Raw genomic sequence first — 21,592 nt, 5'->3', positions numbered from 1 at the left:
AAGTTGGTCCATTAGTATAGATCTGTTCGTGAGGTAGTTCCATTGCCTCGGAGATTGGCAGCGTGTTATGCTTGAAGGCTCACATTTATCCGCAATCTGGCATTTTTTTAGAGTAAAAGGGGCATTGCCCTGGTTTCCGCCATCTGGCATTGATAATACATGAGTATGTTGGCTTCTCTGATCGTTCGTCGTTGGATAAAATGTCAATTTGGATTCAAATCCATGGTTACCCACTTACCCATAAAACTCTACCACTAGGAGAAAGTTCTAAGGGGGCTGGCAAATGGAGTTGGCGAAGTGATTTTGGATGCTCATCCAACTCGACATTATTGCACCTCTGACGAGGTCTACATCCCTAATTGAGGGGAGCAAGAGACAAGTTTTTAGAGTCCGGTATAAAAAACTCCCCCGCTTGTCTGTCGTCTGTTGTATGTTGGGACATGCTAATGTTAAGTGCGGTGATGGAGTCCCATCTAAATAATGAGAAGAGCAATATTGCTCGGTGACGTATGTTAGGATATACATTCCTACAAAATTCATCATCATGGCCACAATGTTGATTAAGCTATGTATCTCTACTCTTATGAAAAAGGCAATTGTGGCGACGGTCCGTCGCCTCTTTTGCCTCCATCGTAACAGATTGTGTTTTCCATCCAAGTTAAGATAAAATTACTAGCGAGTGTCATTAATATGTAAACTTTTTAAATTCACGAGCAATCTAATACTCCCTCCGTTTCATATTTTGATACTACTTAATATGGGACGGAGAGAATATGTTTTATCCATAGCAATGCACGGGCATTTAGCTAGTCAAATAAAATATCGCCTCAACAGCGGACATCGAAGCTACAAGATTGTGACCGTATGATTAGTAAAGTCGAACTTTGAGGGAAATGACTTTCAACTTTGAAAGAAACCGAGTTAACATATGGTTCCCAAGTCGCAAGGCAACCAAATCTTCACGGGTGTGGCCTTTAATTTGTTTGAAGCGGGATAATTGTTTTTTATAACCATCAAACCATAGTATATGCAATGTATGCACACACTACCATTCTACATAGTTGGGGTTCTCTCATGCACCAATCGGGAGCCCCTACTGGCTACTGTCGATGCAAATTTTGGTTGCTTTGTTTGTTTTTTTGTCTTTGCAGTATGCTAGGTTTAGTCGTATAGACGAATTGCTGAGGTTGCTTGTGAAGAGATATCTGTCCTTTACGAAAGTGCACCATGGGTGCCCTTCGTTCTTTCCAAAGCAGAGTATAAGAAAAGATTTCCATTTTAGACCAGTGCACTAGTTTCAATGAGTGCTTAGTTGCTCACTAAAAATGCACTAAAAAAATTCCAACCACGGATTATCTGTTTCTTCGCTAAGAAGCTATGTGACAGCATCAATGCGAGAATCTTATCGTATTATAGCATTGACGACCCAGTTAACGGGAGATGATAGGCTACGTAAATTTTCTACCGTCATATGACATTTTATCACATTTTTTTCTAAGGACATGCTAAGGCAGTGTCCTGTTCTCGGGTCATTGAGACACTTATGGACGAGATCTACCGCGGTACTCTGAGTTACTAGTAATCGTGTAGGCGCATACATTTCACGTGTCAAACGGTACATACATACATACATATATATTATTATTGTAGCAAAATAAAGACAAATCAACAAGTCAAGGGTCAAAGGGTCAAATGAGTTAAGAGTATGGGCAAGAAAGGTGTGAGGAGGGTGTCCTAGTCCATGGTGGACCATGGATCAAGCCCCATTTTTTCATATGGTGCACACAAAAGTTATGAAAAAATTTAAGCTACGAACCGGTACCGGGCCACGGCCCAGGAGCAGCCCAACTAACGGCCGAAATAAAAAAAAAGGAGCGGGCTGTGCGACCGGAGGCAGCCCAGGTGCCGGCCCGGTCCACTCCCGCAACCGCGAGGCCGGGCCACCAGGCCCATGCGATCGGCTGGGTGCAGGTATCTTGCGGAAAAACCTAAAATTGTGGAGAAATTACCAGTAAGACCCCGGAAATTTCGGGGAGCCCGCAGGGCCCCTGATTTTTGCAAAAAAGTCCACCGGATTTCTCGCAGAGAGGCCCCTAGGGTCCCGGTTTTTGCTAAAATACCTCCCAAAACTCGATTTCTCGCAGAGAAATTCGTCGTGGGCATGGAATTTCTCCGCAACTCCTCCAAGGATCCTGTTTTTTGCATGAAAGCCATCAAAGTATAATTTCCTCTTGCAAAGGGAAGATCTCGGGAGTCTCGCATCAAAGGTTGACCCGAAGGCATTCTCAATGCCTCCAGCTCAAAAGGGCTACTGTTGTAGTAAAATAAAACCCTTATGTGGGCCGGGCCGTAAATCCTATGTCGCGACGACTAAGTCAACATTTCCCCAGCATGAGTCAAGACGCCCACGTGGCGCGGTCAATCCTAAGTGGCAAAGGAAGACAAGTCAACAAGTCAAGCCTCTCATGCCATGGTCAAAGAATCAAATGAGTTAGAGTAGGAGGCAAGAAAGGTGTGAGGAGGGGACCCCTAGTCCATGGCGGACCATGGACCAAGCCCCCCTTTTCTCACATGTGCAGACAAAAGCTATGGACCAAAGGAGCATCTTTTAACATTTTGCCCCCACTTTTCTCTCTCCCTCAAGAGTAGCCATGGTCTTTTGTCATGGACCCCTAGGCTATAAATACCCCCCACGGGGGCATGTACCATTCACTCTCATTTGAATAAACTCAAGGCGAGAGGGCTAGAGTGCTCCCTCTAAGGTTCGCTCTCGCGCGCTGCTCTTGACTGAAAGTCGATCGGCCTCGAGGAAACCTTCTAGGGGACACTAGTTTCGAGACTCCGAGCTAACCTTGGTTGGCACGGGCTCGAAGGAGAAGGGGTTGGGTTAGAGTTCCGAGTGTATCCTAACCTCGATACTTGGAAAGACGCATTCGGTCCAAGTACGGGGCGGCCCCGACGAACCTCTCGCCAAAAGGTGTCTTGGGAAAATCCGCTCGGCCCAAGCCCTTGGCTAACAACCCCCTCGAAGCCTTTCGTAACATAGGATTGAGTCGCACCCGCAGGGTCGACTGAACCTATTCAAAAAATATCGACGTGTCAATTTATCCAAGTGTACGACGACTTTCGCTATAAGGCCGGCGTACACACCCTATTTTTATGCCCGCACTTGTGCCATCGAGCATTGGCACCCCTTACTCTAATTGTTGTCGAGAACAACAACATATATATATGTATATATATATATCATGGTCTTTTTTTTCTGAGAGGATACTGTCAAAGGAATCATGGTCTTCATCGGAAAAAAAAAAGAAGATAATCATGGTCTTTGTCTTTCGAAGATGAGCTTGGGCCAATATTCGACCACAGTATGCAGCCCAATCTTAAAAAAGGACACGGCTCAATCTGAAAACAAGCACCCCGCCCGGAAGATTTCCAACCCACACAAACTTATCCGCTCGGAGAAGATTTCCCTCTTAAAAACAAATCCGCTCGGAGAAGACAATAAACCCGGTTCGCACGCGTCGCGCTACACGACGACGTGGCAGTACCAATCCTGTCTCCCGAGGAAAAGAGAAAAAAAGAAAAGAAGGAAGCGCCCCCACTTCCCACTGCCTCCTCCTCCTCGAGCACGAACCACCACGAACCTGTAAAAACACCAGGCCCATTTCTTCGCCAAGCCCGAGGCGCGGCTGGCGGAGCCCATCATCTTTAAACCCACCCACACCGCTCCAGTGATCCACTCACTGACCTCCCAGGCTCCCACCACTCAGCTCCTCCTCACTTCACTCCTCCAAGCTCACGTCGCCATCGCCAATAACCACACACCACCGCCCTTTGCCTGCCTCCCGCTAAAAAGAAAAGAAAAAACCAATCCAACGGGCACCAGCCCCTCGCGCCTCCCGAGGATGGTCGCCGCCGCCGCAGCCCGCAGCAAGCGCTCCCACCACCGCCCTCCCGCCAACAAGCGTCCGAGTCCGCCACCGCCGCCGCCGCAGCTGACGACGCTCCTGGCGCATCTCGCCTCGTCGGTCTCGCTCGCGCTGCGCTTCGCGTCGGACCGGGACCTTCTTCTCCGGCCGTCCCAGGCGCTCGCGCTCGACCCGCTCCTCCTGGCCGCGGCCCGGGCCGTGTCCCGCCTGCTCGCGCTGCTCCCGCTCCACCTCCAGACGCTCACGCTCACATGCCTCTCCCTCTCCCCGCCGACCCCCTCGCCCCCGCCCTCGTCTTCCTCCTCCTGGTTCCTCCGCCTCTCCTCTTCCCCCTCCCTCCCGGACTCCGCATGGCGCGACGCGTTCGGCATGTCCAGGCCGGCTTTCTTCCACCTCCTCCACTCCCTCGCTCTCTCCGACCCCACAACCACAACCTTCTCCCCATCCTCTTCCCTCCCATTGCCGGCCGACCACAAGCTCGCGGCAGCCCTCTACCGCCTAGCCCACGGAGCCCCATTACGGGCCGTGGCGCGCCGCTTCGGCCTCGCGACCCCCGCCATGGCCGCCCGGGCCTTCTACGAGGTCATCCGCGCCATCGCCGACCGCCTCGCGACCCTTCTGGACCTGGCCGCGCCGGACCGCATCTCGCGCGCCGTGCCGGGCTTCTGCGCGCTCTCCCTCCCCAACTGCTGCGGCGCGCTCGGCTACGCCCGCTTCGGCGCGGACGGCGCCGTGGCCGCGCAGGCGCTGGTGGACGCCGAGTGCCGCTTCCTCGACGTCTCCGCGGGGTGGGACCCGTCCATGCCGGCCCCGGACATCCTCCGGCGCAGCAAGCTCTACGCCTCCCAGTCGCGCGTCCTCGCCAACGCGCCCCACGGCGAGCTCATCGGCGGCTCCGTGCCGCGCTACTTCCTCGGCCCCGCCTGCGTCCCGCTGCTCCCCTGGCTCGTGACGCCCTACAAGGATGCCGCTGATGGCATGTCCAAGGAGAGCATCTTTAACGGCGTGCACGCGCACGGGGCGCGGCTGGTGGAAAGGGCGTTCGGCCATGTGCGCGCGCGGTGGAAGCTTCTCGGGGAGTCCTGGAAGGGCGAGTGCCAGGAGGCGCTGCCGTACGTCGTCGTCGCCGGCTGCCTGCTCCACAATTTCCTCATCAAGTGCGGCGAGCCGATGCCCGACGCCGACGGGGTTCCGGCAGAAGCCGATGTGTTTGTGGACTTTGAGGGGGAGAGGGACAGGGAAGGGGAGAGGATCCGGGATGTTCTTGCTGCACACTTGAGCTTGGTAAGCCGTAACCAGTGGCAGTGAGCTAACCTGTGTCTTTGTGTGTGCGTTCCACAGTTTTGCTGCCTAGTGTACATATTTAGTCTGTATCTCTCAGCATCACGTGGAATGCCCCTTGTATAACTGATGCTAAGCTTCTATGTATAGGAGCTCCCTCTGTCAATGCAATACTCTTGTTGATTTACTGACTAGCTAGCCTCTAATTTTTAGCGTAGCATGGTAAATGCCGGGCAATATGTAGTCTTTATAGTCTCACATAGCACCATATCAAACATAGCCTAAGAATATGTGTTTTCTGTAGCATAGCTTAAATAATTAACTTTGAGCGAGATTGGATCCCCAGAGGATTTTGTGCTTCCTGCTTACAGTTTCCAGCATTTGCTGCAATCAATTAGTTAGATGTGTTATACATGTTTTCTTGAGGGATCGCTTATATAGTCGTTTGAGATTGCTGAACAGTCGACACTCATGTTGGGGGTACTTTTTGTTGCTTCCACTAGTAAAATGGGTACAGTTGTTCCTGTGCTTTGTGTTCTCTTTTGCCTTGTCAATATAATTCTGCTCTTGAACTTTATGTCCCTTTTTTTGCTGATTTTGTCTCGTCATGATACCCTTCATTTCTAGTTTATCTGATGCGGAAACTTTTCGTAGTTCAAAAGCTTTGCCCTTCCTCCTTTAAAAATAAAACTTTGTCTGAACATCGTGTGACCAAAGCTTCTTTTTTGTTGTTTGTTCAGCCCAACACATGTATTCTCTGTTAAATGTCACTTCTAGTTAAGTTTGATCTAGGGAAAAGGTGGCCCATGACCCAATCCAGTGCTTGCCATTGCCCACAGCGCAGACCAGGCCCAACGGCACACAACGAATGGTCCATGAAACTCTACAAGAAAGATGAGTCATGTGGGGGGCAAAAAGGTATTACACTGCACAGTCTCGGTACCATCTTTCTCAATAGATACGAACTGACAAACGGCTGTTTAGTTGGATCGTCATTACAAAAGTTTCTCTGCGGCTCTCGTAGTACAGTAGTACTAGTGGTTTTACTGAGCAAGCGATGCCCCCTTTGGAAGTTACTAGGTTAGGTTGCAGAGTGCAGAGTACTCATTTGAGGCAGGGCACTGAGCTGAGGCATTTCCATAGGTCCAAGCCCACGAAATTGGAAACCTCAGAATGATGTAAGATTGCAATATGCGTGTTGAGTTTGTCCAAGGTATACGAATGATGTACACCTTACATTGTAGCTCGATGTCCATGCCCATCAATCGTGAAAGGCAGTACGTTCGTGTTGATACATCGACGCAACCAAACGATCCACCTAATCACGGTCGTGACTTGTCACAACTCACACCTACATGAGAGTCAGTGAGCAACTTCCACTTTATGATTCGACAGTTTCAGACATGTATACTTCTGCGTTGCAATTTGGAAACATACCGAGAATGGCCAGGGGTTAAGTTGTAAGAAAAAAAAAACATCAGGATCGTAAACAGAATTCAAGATAAATGTCGCCACGAAGCCCGCGGAAGAACTGAAGTACCCACTGAGGAGCTCAGTGAGAACTGAGAACTGAAAGCTGCAGGCAGAGGTATTATCCATCACGACAGGAATTATTACAGAGTTCAGAAGCAGAAAGCCAGAAACCACCATTGTTGCATTGCATGCATGATTGATGATTCAACGGCTTGATAACGGAATCGCGATTCGCGATCAGTTGGGGTTGAGTCCCTGGAACAGGCGGTCCCACCTGACCGTCTCCTCGCCGCCGCCGCTCTCGACAACATCCCCAATCGCGTGCACCGTCGCGGCGCCCCTGAAGCCGACGGCCGGCCGCGCAGCGCCAGCCGCGGCCCCCTTGGGCTTGGACCTGGTCCTCTTCGGCACCGTGCAACCGGATCCCAAACCTGCTTGGCCAATGCCGATGCCGCCGTCGCCCTCAGGCTGCTGCTGCTGCAGCTGGCCCGGGGCCAGCACGAGCCCCGCCCCGTGGCACTCCTCCCGGCGGCAGGCGAGAGAGCGCAGCGCGCACCTGGCGACGCGGCCGGCGGCGGCGAGGAGCCGCCGGGAGAGGCCACGGCCGCGGGCGTGGGCGCGGGCGGGGCGGGCGAGCTTGAGGATCTCGAGGCGGTGCCTGGCGACGGAGACGCCCATGCTGCGGAGGAGGTCGTGGTCCAAGTGCGCGGCGTCGCAGCCCGGGTCGAGCTCGTTGCGCGCCAGCGCCAGCGCGTACTCGTGCACCGCCGCCGGCTCCAGCCGCGCCGCCGTCGACAGCCACGCGTGCCAGTCCATGACGCTCATCGCGCGTTGTTCTTCTCGCTCGGCGCGGGTCGCGTGGCTCCTCTGCCGCTGCGCTGCGCTGCTGCGTGCCGTGGCGATCGACAGGGCGCGCGGGTAAGTCTGGAGTTTATAAAGCTGTGCAATGGAAATTGGGCACGGCGATCTTGACGGTGTCCGTTGCGCTACGGCGTGGCGCGGTTGGGAGTTGGGAGCGGGACTCGTACGTCACGTGGGGTGCGTGCCCGCTTCCGCTCGTCAAACAAACACATGCAAATGCAGTAATGAGTGCCAAAAAAATGAACAAGCAAATGCCTCTTTTCCGTGTAAGAACAGACGGGAAGCAGGAAACAGATTAAGGTTTGTGTAAAGGCGAACACGAACAGTACCGGAGAGTATTCAAGAACAGATTGATTGTCGTCGTGACAATCACCCGCCGCTCATCATGTTGCCACTTGGGTACTACTATTGTAGTGTGTATACACGGAGGCCAGTAGTCGTGTCCTCGTGCTAACGTTTTCAAATCATTTAAGCGTCTTTATCGTCATTCGACTCTAGATACTACTCTGATCGCAGACTTGGCAGCCAATGCGTATGATGCTTTTTGCGTAAGGGCTCAAGGGCAAGAAAAACGTCCGAATGCGTATAATCTGGCACCGATATGCAGGCAGGAGAGAATGAGATGCAGAGATGGCCACCGCAGCAACGCGCTAGCTAGCTGAACCAACACCAAATCATACTTGAACTTTTCCCACCTTTCATTTCAGGCACACGTACGATTAATTCACACATATGTACACAGGCAGAGACACAGCCGCAACAAAACACGATCAGACCAACGCGGGCCCGGATCACAAAAATCACACCGGCTTGCTGCGCGCGCGCCAGCGGCGCTGCCGCGTGTGCACCATCCAGAAGACGACGGCCAGCATAATAGCCCCCGAGACAACGAGCAACCCAAGATACACGAACCTGCTATGCGCCTCAAGCCCGGGACAGTTCTTCAGGCTGATGGACTCAAACGTCTCCCTGACGAAGGAACAGTCCTGGAGATCCATCAGGAACGGGCCAAACTCATACAGCCCCATGCTGATGCTCGCCGCTGCCGTCATCTGGTTGTACGCCGGCGGTGTCACCCTCCCTGCCGTCGTGCACACCTCGGACCCCGGCGGGCCGCTCACGGCGCACTCGAACTTCTTCCACTCCGCCGCGGCCGTCTTGAAAGTCACTTCCCCGGGGCCGCACTGGCGGGCGCTCATGTCCTGGTTGAACGGGTCGCAGAGCACCGGCATCAGGGGCCCGGACTGGTTGAAGTAGAGCGGTCTGATGGCCGGAGGGAATTCACGGTTGGAGATGTTCATGATGACGTTGTTGACGAGCGCCACCAGCTGCGCCGTCACCTCCTGGCTCCGGTGCAGCGACTCGTGCGCCGTCGCCATGTCCACGCACGGCAGGATGTCGTCCAGCGCCGTGTGCGCCTGCGGGTGCGTCACCCACTCGTCCATGGCCACGCACGTGTCCCCCACCACGCTGCCCGTGTTAATGTCTCAGTCAGTGCCTTGTGTTGAAACCGAATGGGAACTTATCTCTACGTTTCCGCTGGCTGGCTGGCTGGCTGGCTTACTTGTGCAGGAGGATGAAGCCGCCGGCCAGCATGACCGTGACGGTGACGACGATCCATCCGGCGATCACCAGCCTGCAGCATACAGATGTGATCAATCTCAAGTTGGGAATAACACGCAGCTTGGGAAATTTGTAAGTGGACGTCTGTGGACTTACAGGGAGACAAGAAAGTGCAAGCCCAGCACGGAGAACACTGCAAATTGGGAGGCAAGGAGAGTAGGTAATTCAGTGTATATGCCTAGTAAATTACAGCAACGTACTGTAGCAGGAACACGGATTGTGTGAGCTCAGCCAGGTTTAATGCTTACCGAACCCGAGTAGCGCAAGGCCAAGCATGATAGCTGCAAGATACCTCAAGTAGTACTGCCTGGAATTAAGCAGGCAAAACGTACGAAATCACATCACCACATCTTGGATAGATAACCATGCAAGAACAAAAACAATGTGAGCATGTATATGTACTCACATCTTGTCCATCATGTCCTTGAACTTTTCGTAGTTGGAGACGATGCGGGCGGAGAACTCGTTGGCGGAGGAGTTGAGCTTCTCCTCGACGAGGTCGATCTTGCGCTGCACGTCGGCCGGGAGGAAGATCTGGTCGACGCCGATGTTCTTGGCCGCCGCAAGGCTCCCCGCGAAGTTCCGCAGGTTGTCCACCGTCAGGTTGCCCTGCCCGACCACGTACTCCACCGTGTTGATCGTGCTATTGTGGAAGAACTCCGTCCCCACGTGCAGCACGAGACACCCGGCGCTGGGATTCGCCAAGCAGAAATGGTGAATTCTTGGTGGTCATGATCGACCAATTAGATCAAGGATGAGACGGATGGATGATAGTTACATGGTGGCGCAGGTGAGGAGGATGAGCATGGTCAAGGAGGTGACGTAGGAGGTGGGCGAGTATCCGTCGCTCTTGTTCCGGCAGAAGCAGCAGAAGCAGGAGATGATGAGCATTGCGATGCCGAAGCCGACGAACCACAGGATGGCGAAGAAGAAGAGGGGGACCGCGGTGTACGCCACGGACTGCACAACAAGGAGAAATGTAAGAGAACATTACACGGCAAAGAATGGTACTTTTGTGTAGAGTGGATTGGGTTGGATATGAGGATTTTTGCCGTACGTACAGCCCAGTAATGCTGGTCGCTGATGTTCCAGCCGCCGGTGTACATGGTGAGGTTGGCCAATGGGTCGCTCCGGTAAGTCCTCGCCGCGGCCAGGACGAGGGAGTTGTTTCTCGGCAAGGGTGACTCCGCAACCGATCTCCTCCATGAGGCCGCCGTGCTTCCTTCTGCTCCATTCGAAAGCCATGGTTACGAATTATTGTACAGGAAATGCTGACACAGAAAACTGGTACCGCAAAATTCAGTGGGGAATTCGTCGTGCATTTTCTGCAGATATAACTGAATCAATACAATATGGCATTATGGTAGGTACAGTACAGCTAATTCAAAGACCACAATCAATTAAGCTTCAGGAATCACAATGTGAGAATGAAAAATGAAACAGATTGCTGAAGAGTTGAGATCGAAGGGGAAACTGAAGAACATCACCGGCCGCCTCAAATCAAATCGAGATACAGAGAGCAGAAAGACAAGGGAAAATTAACCCACACGGCGCAAACCTACCTGACAGGACGCGGCCGCCATCCGAACCAGCATGCGAGGAAGAGGAGGAGGCATTCGCGACGACGAGCAAGAGCAGAACGACGACGGAGGCGACGCCGACCGACGAGCCGGCGGCCAGCGCCATGCGTCCCCACGAACAACGTGCCCTTATCTATATATACTCGATCCCCCCTCCTCCTCCTCTTCTAGCTTTCTCCGATCAACTCGCTTATCCCGATCTCCCCGGGAAACCAACCGGTCCCGGATCGATTGATCGATCGAGCTCCCTTAATATAATAACGCGTTCCTAGCTCCCTCGCGCTTCCTCACGCCACAGAGAATTCACATCGTAATGGCCATCCTCTGTTTTCACCCCCGTTTGCCCTTTTGCTCCAGTTACTGCTTCGTTGTTGGGAGCTGTGGGTAATGCCCCAGGGCGGAGGCGGATGGCCTGCTGTTCTCTGCGCCCTCCAAAACCGCCATGGCCGGAAATAGCAACACGAAGCGTTTATTTTGTGCATCCATGGCCGCCGAGCTGGCGGCGGGCTGTCTCTATTCCTGGTCACTCGCCGGGTTGGAAACACATGGCAAGGCCCAATCAGCCCACCCTAATCCGTTGGCCTATACAGGCCCGTAACTATCCTAGAATAATATGTCAAACGAGCTCCGGTATTCGGGCAAAGGAAGGCCCGATAGTAACAAAAACAGTTCCCTTCTAACTTGAAATGATGTCCCCTCAAAAAAAAAACTTGCAATGATGTAAAAAAAACCTTGAAATGTAAAGGCTGGATTTTTTTGGAAGCATCTCGATCTCTATATTCTTAGACTAAATGTGTAGAAAAAATATTTGACGTTATGACCGAACTAATCGGCTTATAGACAAGAAAAAAAACAAGAAATCATCATCTAACCTTGTGGCAACCAATTTTTCCAACATCTACAACAAAACCTAATGTCGTGAACAAATCCACCAATAGGATATCAAGAACCCAACAACAAGATTCAAGAAGGGGTCACTGTACCATCGTACGCAGATGTTGCTAGATCTAATTAACAGGTCAAACTTGGGTTATCACATCCGAAACGAAACTTCAAGCCAACACTCTTCAACAAGAAAATGATGCACGTACGCCGATGTTGTATGATCCTGTTAGAGAGGCTAGATCACTGTTTTTTTATTACCTGAAGAAAGCTCATGCTCGTTCTCGATTCTGCCAATGACGCCATCGTGAGCGCTTGCTCACGTAGAGCAACACACTATCTGGCTCCTGCCATCCAATATAAAAGCCGTAGGCACTACTCGCATCACAAAGGAGATCACCAAATGGCCCTACATGTCATCCATTTGCTCGAATGGACGACTAGATGAATGTCAACAAAGTTGAAAAACAAGCACAACAACAATTTGAATAAAAGAAGTACAATTATTTGTGCTAAAATAAGTGTACAAGATTCAACGGAAAGAACAACGAGCCACCCACAAACATGTGATGTAGATTTTATTTTTTTTGAAAAAGAAGATACATGTAATGTAGAGAAGTGTGCATTATCATGCCATTGTTATCATGATCATCATAAATGCCATCATCATCATCGATGTTAACCATGATAATCTAGAGAGATTTGGTGGTCCTGACATTTTACAATTTGGTAATGTCAGCCATTCAAGATTGTGCATGACGCGCCAATTGTCCCAGTTGCGCAAGTGTATATGTCTTATTTACAATTTAGCAATGGCGTGCGTGCTTATATATACCTAGAATCTAAGTATCCGCTCTAAGTTTTATTTCTTTAAGCGCATATCCACGTCAGCTATACACCTGCCGCTGCCACCACTACCATGCAACCATGTAAAAGGATCTTGACTAACTCGCAGAGATGTGTACTCTTTCTTTTGTATTTAATGTCCACGCCAGACACGCGTGATAGTGATCAAGCCATGCCATGGCCATGTTCACAGTTCACCTCGCCCCCCACGCGATGGAGTCACTATATATCTGCTCCCGGCCAATAGTACTTGATCCGTACACTTAATTTGATCGGATCAGAGCACCATAAAGCACACCTCACAGCTGAGAAGGACAGTGGTCGATCGAGGGAGTGCAATAATCCTAATGGCGGCCCATCAGGCTCAGAAGCAATTGACAGTTCCCACGGAGGCCGAGCTGTTGCAAGCGCAAGCCGACCTTTGGCGCCACAGCCTCTACTACCTCACATCCATGGCGTTCCAGTGCGCCGTCAAGCTCGGCATCCCGACCGCCATCCACACCCTGGGCGGCGCGGCATCGTTGCCCGACCTTGTCACCGCGCTGTCCCTTCCGCCCGCCAAGCTGCCTTTCCTCCGCCGCATCATGCGCCTCCTGTCCATGTCCGGCGTCTTCGCCACCACCGACAACACCAGCCAGAAACAAGAAGGGATCATCATCTACCGCCTGACGCCAATATCCTACCTCCTCCTGGACGGCGGCGTTATAGAAGGCCATCCAAGCCAGACCTCCGTGGTGCTCGCCGCGTCCTCGAGGCACTGCGTCGAGGCCGCCATGGGGCTCGCCGACTGGTTCAAGGAGGACACCACGGCCACGGGCGCGTCGCCGTTCGAGAACGTCCATGGCGCGACCCTCTTCCACGAGAGCTTCGCGGAGCTAGACCCTGAGAACGACGTAATGTTCAACGAAGGCCGGGCGGCGCACGACAACTCTGGCTTCGCCGCCGTGCTGAGGGAGTGCGGCGGCAGCGTGTTTGCGGGGCTCGAGTCGCTCACCGACTGCTGCGGCGGCGACGGCACCGCGGCCAGAGCAGTCGTCGAGGCCTTCCCGCGGATCAAATGCACCGTGCTTGACCTTCCCCGGGTGATCAACAATGTCTCTGCTACTGCTGCTGATGGTGGGCTCGTTAACTACGTGGCAGGTGACATGTTCAAGTTCGTCCCACCCGCTCAAGCCGTCATGCTCAAGGTACTACAAGTCTAGCTTCAACATGCCACAGATATAGTATGTTTCAATCAATTTACTGCAAGATTACTAATTAAATTGGTTTTTCTGCTTATGTATAGCTTGTGCTGCACCATTGGAGTGACGAGGACTGTGTGAAGATCCTGTTCCAGTGCAAGAAGGCCGTTCCTTCGAGAGAGGCCGGAGGGAAGGTGATCGTTATCGACATAGTGGTTGGGTCTTCTTCAGGGCCGACGCTGGAAGCCGAGCTCCTGATGGATGTGGCCATGATGGTGATGACCAAAGGCCGGCAGCGGGACGAAAATGACTGGCGCGAGATCTTCGTGGAAGCAGGGTTCAGTGACTATACTGTTGTGAAGAAACTGGGCGCGCGTGGTGTTTTTGAGGCCTACCCGTGAAACAGGCCGGCCCAGAAATGGAGGATTGCTGTGCTGTGTGGTTTGGCGCAAATCAGCAAATGATGGGATCATCATCGTGAATTGTCTGAATGTGCAGAGGCTCAAATGGACGTGTTCAAATATCGAAAAAGGTGCTCCATTTGGTGTTATGCAGATCTGTAAGACGTCCATTTGAAGAAGTATCAAAGCACCCAGCGTGCTTTTATGTGTGTACCGTGTCATGTTCACGTTTTTACTCTTCACTTGTAATTCCTTCTTGGCTTGCATTTCTCGGTTCGGTCGTACATGATCAGGGTGGATGGATGCACCAAAAATATATTTTTTCCCGTCCAACAAAAAGATGTCTCGGTTTTAACTAAATTTGAATGCATCTATAGTTTTATACATTAAATCATGTCTAGATACATCCAACTTTTGACGAACTCGAGACTTTTAGACGGAGGAAGTATAATATTCCGTCTTGTTCCATGTGACATGCAGCTATTTTTCTGTGCTTTTCCTATCAGGATGGCACGCAGGCAAGCATCAAAAGTCCTCGATCAGGTGGTTGTCAGCATGCAGGGCGGGTGTAGTCATGCAAAAACGCAAGCACGGAAAATACTAAACATAAAGGTCCCGTCAGAGAACTGGATAGATCGCAATTCCGGTCTGTGTGTGCATGCATTCGATCCGGCCGGCCGGTACTACTGTAGAACAGTACTCAGTACACATCCCAACGCATTTGCGTGCGACGACATATATCGGTTGAGAATTGAAGGCATAACTACTCCCTGCACAGCAGCGTCGCGAGACGAGCAAAACAAGTGAAGAACAGATGACAAGTCTGAAGCTTTACAGTGGTAACAGACTAGCAGTTCATACGTGCTCTGTGCCGCGTTTTACTTGTACACACGCCGGGCGGCCCATTCGCTGACTTGCATGCATGACATGTTTGACATTCTGACAAGCATCATACCCGTACATCGTCCGATCGAGCTACGCACGGCGTGTCGATGCAGACGCACATCTCTCTACTGCTACAGTCATGCATGCATGCATGCACGGCCGGCCTGGTGTATGTTGCATGCAGTGTCCCCCGGCCGGCCGGCGCCAACAAGTCGTAGCCCCCGGCCACATCGCCATCTGGGCGGGCGGGTGTAGTGTAAGGCTCCGTGCAGCAGCCAGCACGGCAGGCAACACGCCCATGTGCATGCACCTCACGCTGCTTCCTGGTCGATCCGGTCCGGCCGCGCGCCACCCCGCCTCGCCGGAAAGCGACGGCCCGGCGCGCGCGAAAGCAACGTCTATATACATGCATGCAAGGTTCGGCCATGATCGATCAAGCGGTTGGCGGGGCGCCAAGCGCCATGCCAAGATTGCATTGCAAGCCCAGTTCGTATATACGCGCGTACGGCCGGGCCATGCGCGGCCAGATCTACCGGCCTGCGACAGCTTTAACCTCCGGCCCGGCCGGAACGCCCTAATTAGTGAAGGCACGACGCAGGCAAAAGCCGTGCATGCACCGGCATATCTTAGATTAGTTCAGACGACCAGCTAGCTCGATCGATCTCGTTAACGGGGAACATAGCATTCCATTAGTCTGTCAAGTTTTCTATTGCGAGGGAACACATGCATGTAGTATCTCTTCGGCGTGGTCACAGGCATGATGCATCGGCACATAATAACTGTATAATTTCATCGACGACGATATTACATTAATTAATTCACACGCTTACACCGATCGACCATGCATATATAGTCACATTCTCAGACCGATGGAGCATCAATTGGGGCAAATCGTCAAAAATTAATGGACGGAGATCAAGTTGGTCAACAGGGCGATGTTGCACGTTACACATGCATGCATGCATGTTACACTGCCGCGGCGCGCTCCGTCCGTCTCGAGTCGGTCTTCACAAAAGGCGCAGCGTACTTCCTGCAAACGCTGTCGACCGCCCCGTCACATTGCTGCACGCAATGCACTATTCTAGTCCTGGCGCAGTAGTACTTACTAATCTACTCCATATATCGCGCCTTTTTTATTTATGATCAGTTGTGGATGGGAGGCTTTCTGTTGGCCGGCGTGTAGTCCATGCCCGCGATGTCGAGGATGTCCGGGTACGTCGTCGCCGCCGCATTATTCTCCTGCCGCGGCAGCACGCGCGACGACGGCGCCGCTTCCTCCTCCTCCTCCTCCCGCTTGCCGCCGCCCGGGATGGGCTGATGATGCTTCGCAGCGTGCGCCGGCGCCGCTGCCTTTTTCGCCTTTCCTGCATCTGCACGCACCAAAGGTTGCAAAATGACAATGAGAGATCAGAGAGCTGATGTTGGATTAAAGCTGGCTGAGGAAACTGTATACTACTGTAATAAAATTGTACTGTACTGCGCGCTGCGAAAGCTGCAACCGGATGTGCTTTGAGCTTGTTACTATACGGGACTAGCTAACGATTTACAGCCGTCTGTACAAGGCCCGATACGTGCTTTTTTTATTTTTCTACTACCCCGGCGAGTCGGCGACTGGAGTGCTGACTGGCTGGAGTATTTTACCTTTTTTGGCTGTGTCCTGACATGTGACATCGGCACTAGTGCTACCGTTTCATGCTGACCAGGCCAGAATGGAACTATGGACCTATGGTCCACGCACGAATATCGATGCATGAGCATCCACAGTTGTTCCACACTCCACATCAGAGAAAAACAACCATGCATGCAGCAGGGAAGAGTGGTACAGTAGGTGAAAACTGGCTCGTCTTAATCAAGGGGAGCACTAGTACTAGCAGTACTAATTTAATCATAGCGAGCTGGTGGCGCAAGTGTAATGCTTCTTCTCCCTTTACATCATCCGAACTCCAGAGTCCCAACCGAGATGCAGCGTCAAGAGAGAAGAACTATTAACCGCCACTACTAAGATAATTAAAGATTTAATTAAGATCAGTAAGCTGCTGGTACTGCAGCTACATCTAGCCCTGCAAGGGAGGAGAAGAAGAAAACGAAGGTAAAAACAAATGCATGCAGCTCCGTAGTTCCCTTCGGAAAAAGAGAGAGAAGAAATGCAGCTAGCTGTGCTTAGTGGTGATTAGGTTCGTGGCCACCGGCCCCGTAGTAATCTTCGTGGAACCTCGGCACGGGCCGCGCGTACGCACTGACCACCACTTGGTGGTCTGTATCCTTTGCAGCAACAGCAGCAGCAGTAGGAGGAGGAATCTGCTCCGTTGCTGTACCTGAGCAGCGCCCATCGGACGCGCAGTGCTTGCTGGCCGAATGGGCGGCGAGTTCGGATGGCTGCGCGGCGGCCTTCGAATCGCCGGCCGGCTCCTGCTGGACACACAGGGAAATTAAAGCAATTCAATGAGCAAAATTTGCATATACTCTGTTTCAGTTGCAGCAAGGAAGAAACTGGCTGGATGCATGAATGGTCGCTCGAGCTCGTGTTACTGACCTTGCTGCTGAGTGCGTCATGTAGCTGCCTGTCCATCCTAATCCCTGCATTTCATAACAAAAGGAGTTTTCAGTGAGCACCTCAAAAAGAAACATGCTTACATAGGAATGCAGGAGCTAGCTAGATGAAACAGCCAATAGTTAGCCATGGGATTAAGCTAAGCATACCATGTGCTCTTGTAGCCAGAAGCAGAAAGAGGAGGAGAGAGGCCATGACCATGGAGGAAGTCCTCATCTGTGTGCTTTGAGTACTGCTCGTTTGAAGGAGTTTGGAATCCTGAGTGAAACAGTACTGGTATTGATGGGAGCTGCTAATGCCGTGGTATATATATATATATGGGGGAAAACAGAGCAGAAGGAGATCGAATGGAAGCAAGGCCTAAGAACAAATGGCCCTCAGGAGCTTCTATTTATAGACAATAGACAGGCAGTGGTCTCCTCCAGATCCACTGCCTGCCCACACGGTCTACTGGCATGTCAAACTCCCCAATTAAGGTGAGCTTAAAAAAACAATTAGCAATGCTAGTTTTGGTGCCTTGGTGAAAGTTCTTTAATCCACCTCTGTATCTTGTGCTTGGTTGGGCTGTCACTTTTTAAGGATGGGTGTTCCCCAAAACTTGGTACCTGTTTAATTTACCCTTCTGCTTGTCCTGACCAGAACCAGTTACGGAGTATAATTTATACGGAATTATAGCCCCTGTAAGTGTTATAAACTCCCCTGTAACTGCTGAACTTGGCAGCATGCATGGTCCCTACTTCTTGCAAGTTTGATTGGTTTATCATCTATTAATAATTGGATTCAGAAGCAGTCAAAGTGCTAGTACTTCACCAGTGCTTTGCTTAATTATCTTTGAACTTTTGGCTTTTCTCTTCAGAAAAGATGGTGACATCCCAGCTGTGAAAGCAAGGGAGCTAATGTGGCAAGTAACATAGATGGAGGAACCTAGAAGTGAGCTAATGTCACAAACATATTAACTGTCTCACGGATGGCCGCTTGACCAAGCATATTAACTCCTGAAATATATCCAAACTATATTTGGCAATGCTTCGGCAAGCATGCATGTCCAAAACTTGCCAACATTTGGCAACATCACCGGCTAGCCATTGGTTGCTGGTCAATTGCATGGTAACAGAGAGAAAGATGGAGGAACCTACATGAGAGCTAGCTTGCTCATGAATTTATTCTCCATCAATATCTAAGGCCCTTTTGGTTCAAAGTTTTTTCAAAAGAACTTTGGAGGATTCTAATTCCTGTATATGAATTTTTTTTTCCTATGTGGACCGTTTGAATCATGTACGTTAGATTTCATAGGAAGTTTTCCGTCCACTCCTACCTTTTTGAAAATAATAATCCTACTTCTTTTTTGTGCATAATCAAATTAATATCATTCGAATCATGTAGTAATCAAGATGGCATGTTACCTCGAGCCTTCATTTTTTTCCTATATATTCTTGCCATTTGAGAATCCTGTGAATAGCGGCGGAGCTGCTGTATAACCATTGGGTTCAAATGAACCCAATGAATTAAGCAAATCCTTCATTAACTTAGTCTGAAAATTTGCACTATAAATAAAGGCAATGAACCCAATGATTTGGTAATCCAGCTTCGCCATTGCCTGCGAATAAAGAGGCATGATATTTAATCAAAGAGGCATGAGAATTAATGCATGAGGCGAATAAAGAGGTTGATATATTGACGACCTTGGTTGTATATATTATATGGTGTAAAAATGTGTTCCAATTAATTACTCCCCGGATCTGGATCAGAGTGAGTAACAACACATGATCATGGATCTTGTGGTACGGTACCGTACTCGAAGAACTTGAAGAAAAAAATTAATGTGAGCGAATGTACGTAATTAACATACTCCTTCCGTCCAACAAATGATGTCTCGAGTTTGTCAAAATTTGGATGTATGTAGACATGACTTAACGTATGCATGCATTCAAATTTAATCAAAATTGAGACGGACGGAAGGAGTAGGTTAATATATATTCGAACGAATGTTCACAAGAACCCCAAAGTCCCCGAGTTCCAACGGAGTCAATGCCGTCGGTACAGCGAACATGCCTACATGCACCTGATCTGTGGTTACCCGTCGGCAATGCACCACGCCCTGTCTCTCGGGCATGCAAGAATGCAAGATCAGCATGCAAGGATTTTTTTTCCACTACGGCTACATACGTACGTACAGTACCGAATTTAAACTATAGATCTCTTTAATTAAACTAACAAACAAAGCCTGGCCCTGTCCAGTCCTTGCATGCATGCTACTGCATGAAAAGATCGCGCTAGTAGAATATTGTGTGCACCAAAGCTAGCAGCTAGATCCTGTCCTGTGGCTGGACACAGTGGACACCACATCTCACACGATATTCTTTCGAGGTCAAATTCACAGCAAGGAGAATAATATGCATATATACATGTACTCCATGTTGGTCCTGAACTGTACAAGCCTTGTACGGTCTACCTTCCCTGTTTGTGCTAGCCGCGGCAAGCTTTCGGCACGGACAAGCTCTAGGACGACCCTGTGTCCCCCTTAGTGTCGGTACTCAGTACACTGATAAGTGCTATGCTTAATTAAGTACTTTACGTTAACTAAACGTTGGTGTTGATTTAATTAGGACATGGTAAACTGTGCTCTATCCAGGATCAGTTTACCAGAAGACTGTACTGATCGATGCCCAGATAATTGGGGAGAGGTAGGGTAGGCCACCAGGCTAGCTAGGTCAGGTGAATGCACGCAGATGGCCAGGTGTGTGCGTGGGAGTTTGGGGACGTCCGTTGGAACTTGGCCATGTATATAGGGCGTATCATTCATAGGCTCATCAAAGCTCCTGTACCAGGGGGCGCGGCGGGCCACAGAGATCGATCTCCACGGCGCCATGAGCTTTGACCAGATGCTGTTGTTCAAAGCACAGAAGCTAGCACGCACGCGGCGCGTGCGTACGTACATGCACGGTGGCCGCGTCTGCCCGACCGTGTGACTAGACTGAGATGAAGGAGCAGCTACTATAGCTAGCAATATGCATGCCGTCACCTGATCTGAATCAGCTGACTATATAGATGCATCAACCATGTAATTTTGTTATTACAGTCATGCAACCGTATGCGTAAAAAGATCGGAGACACGCGTGCAGTCAAAAGAAATGCCTTCTTCCCATCCCACGTAGTATTGCATATTTGCGCCTACCGTGTGCGTACACAGCCTTCTTCAATATGTCCTCTTTGGAGAGAGAGTTACTACAAATCGATGTTAGCACGTCTTCGAGGTCGGCCGACCGGCACAGTTTGCTTCAACTCCATGCATGGCGATCGAGAATCACCCGGGCGATAGTGCCACACGGCCGGCGCGGAGGAAAAAGCGTCTTCGCTTTTTACGGGTCGTTGGCACTGTGCCACTTGGCTCAAGGCGCCGGGACACATACGATTGATACGACGCCGCGCCGCTCGGGCGCCCGCGCTTTTTGATGCGTCCTGGATCGGACGTCCTTCTTGAATTTGCACTAAAATACGACAAGCAGTATTTAGAAACGGAGGAAAAGAGTAACGGAGGAAAAGAGTAGGTGCGATCCAGCGTGATGAGCTGCCTGAGACGTACAGTACTCCCTCGCGCCCGGGGCAGATTCCTCCACGGTGCACTATAGCACTTCCAATCATCCAACTCCATCCCGGATAACTAGTGTTACTGTAACATTCCTCTCACATCCCTTCAAACAATGAAACATTCTTCTCGCATCGTCTCATCATCTCGTGTAAAGCCAAAACAGCGAGATCAGGTCTAGAGGACGTACACAGCTAGCGGGCATGCAAAGAGATTCAAATAATTAGCGTGAAAGGTTGGCGCCTTTTCGTGCTGCTACTGACAAGCGGTCGGTCATACTGCAAAACCAGAGTCTTTTTTTTAGACGAAAATGGTTTGAAATTTTGAACAGTCAGGTTAATTTACCTTGAGAGTCTTACTTGAGCTCTAAATACTTGTCACGGATTCGAATTAGGCAGCTGGAAACTGGACCAATTTTTTGTAGAACAACTCAGCCATGCTTTTAGGCGAGAAGTCAATCTGCACGATCGTGATGGATCAAAAGGGTCCCCATCTTTTGCCCACACCACA

General features: G+C 50.8%; 5 protein-coding genes across 5 annotated transcripts; 2 read left to right on the top strand and 3 right to left on the bottom strand.

Moving 5' to 3' along the window:
- Window positions 1-3,738: 3,738 nt before the first annotated feature.
- LOC100828950 (protein ALP1-like) lies at window positions 3,739-5,407 on the top strand. The gene has a single exon (XM_003579327.4). The coding sequence runs from the start codon at window positions 3,909-3,911 to the stop codon at window positions 5,238-5,240; it is 1,332 nt and encodes a 443-aa protein (XP_003579375.1). The 5' UTR covers window positions 3,739-3,908; the 3' UTR covers window positions 5,241-5,407.
- A 1,168-nt stretch (window positions 5,408-6,575) lies between these two features.
- LOC100828650 lies at window positions 6,576-7,580 on the bottom strand. Its single transcript, XM_003579326.4, has one exon. The coding sequence runs from the start codon at window positions 7,509-7,511 to the stop codon at window positions 6,924-6,926; it is 588 nt and encodes a 195-aa protein (XP_003579374.2). The 5' UTR covers window positions 7,512-7,580; the 3' UTR covers window positions 6,576-6,923.
- Window positions 7,581-8,239: 659 nt separating this feature from the next.
- LOC100828346 lies at window positions 8,240-11,076 on the bottom strand. The gene is made up of 8 exons (XM_010242213.3): window positions 10,733-11,076; window positions 10,232-10,395; window positions 9,949-10,130; window positions 9,577-9,861; window positions 9,419-9,477; window positions 9,267-9,303; window positions 9,112-9,183; window positions 8,240-9,017 (listed from the first exon to the last, which is right to left on the bottom strand). Exons 1-8 carry the CDS (start codon window positions 10,854-10,856, stop codon window positions 8,348-8,350), a joined length of 1,593 nt encoding a protein of 530 aa, XP_010240515.1. The 5' UTR covers window positions 10,857-11,076; the 3' UTR covers window positions 8,240-8,347.
- Window positions 11,077-12,717: 1,641 nt separating this feature from the next.
- LOC100825784 (flavonoid O-methyltransferase-like protein Os11g0303600) lies at window positions 12,718-14,349 on the top strand. The gene is made up of 2 exons (XM_003580620.4): window positions 12,718-13,665; window positions 13,764-14,349. The coding sequence occupies exons 1-2, from the start codon at window positions 12,826-12,828 to the stop codon at window positions 14,058-14,060; spliced, it is 1,137 nt and encodes a 378-aa protein (XP_003580668.1). The 5' UTR covers window positions 12,718-12,825; the 3' UTR covers window positions 14,061-14,349.
- A 1,363-nt stretch (window positions 14,350-15,712) lies between these two features.
- On the bottom strand, window positions 15,713-17,879 carry LOC104581444. The gene is made up of 4 exons (XM_014895749.2): window positions 17,646-17,879; window positions 17,479-17,522; window positions 17,261-17,354; window positions 15,713-16,315 (listed from the first exon to the last, which is right to left on the bottom strand). Exons 1-4 carry the CDS (start codon window positions 17,710-17,712, stop codon window positions 16,089-16,091), a joined length of 432 nt encoding a protein of 143 aa, XP_014751235.1. The 5' UTR covers window positions 17,713-17,879; the 3' UTR covers window positions 15,713-16,088.
- Between the last annotated feature and the right edge of the window lie 3,713 nt (window positions 17,880-21,592).

Source organism: Brachypodium distachyon, chromosome 5 (assembly GCF_000005505.3).
Source record: "Brachypodium distachyon strain Bd21 chromosome 5, Brachypodium_distachyon_v3.0, whole genome shotgun sequence".
NCBI lineage: Eukaryota > Viridiplantae > Streptophyta > Magnoliopsida > Poales > Poaceae > Brachypodium > Brachypodium distachyon.
The sequence above is the reverse complement of the archived record's forward strand: the minus strand, read 5'-3'. Positions and strand labels throughout refer to the sequence as shown.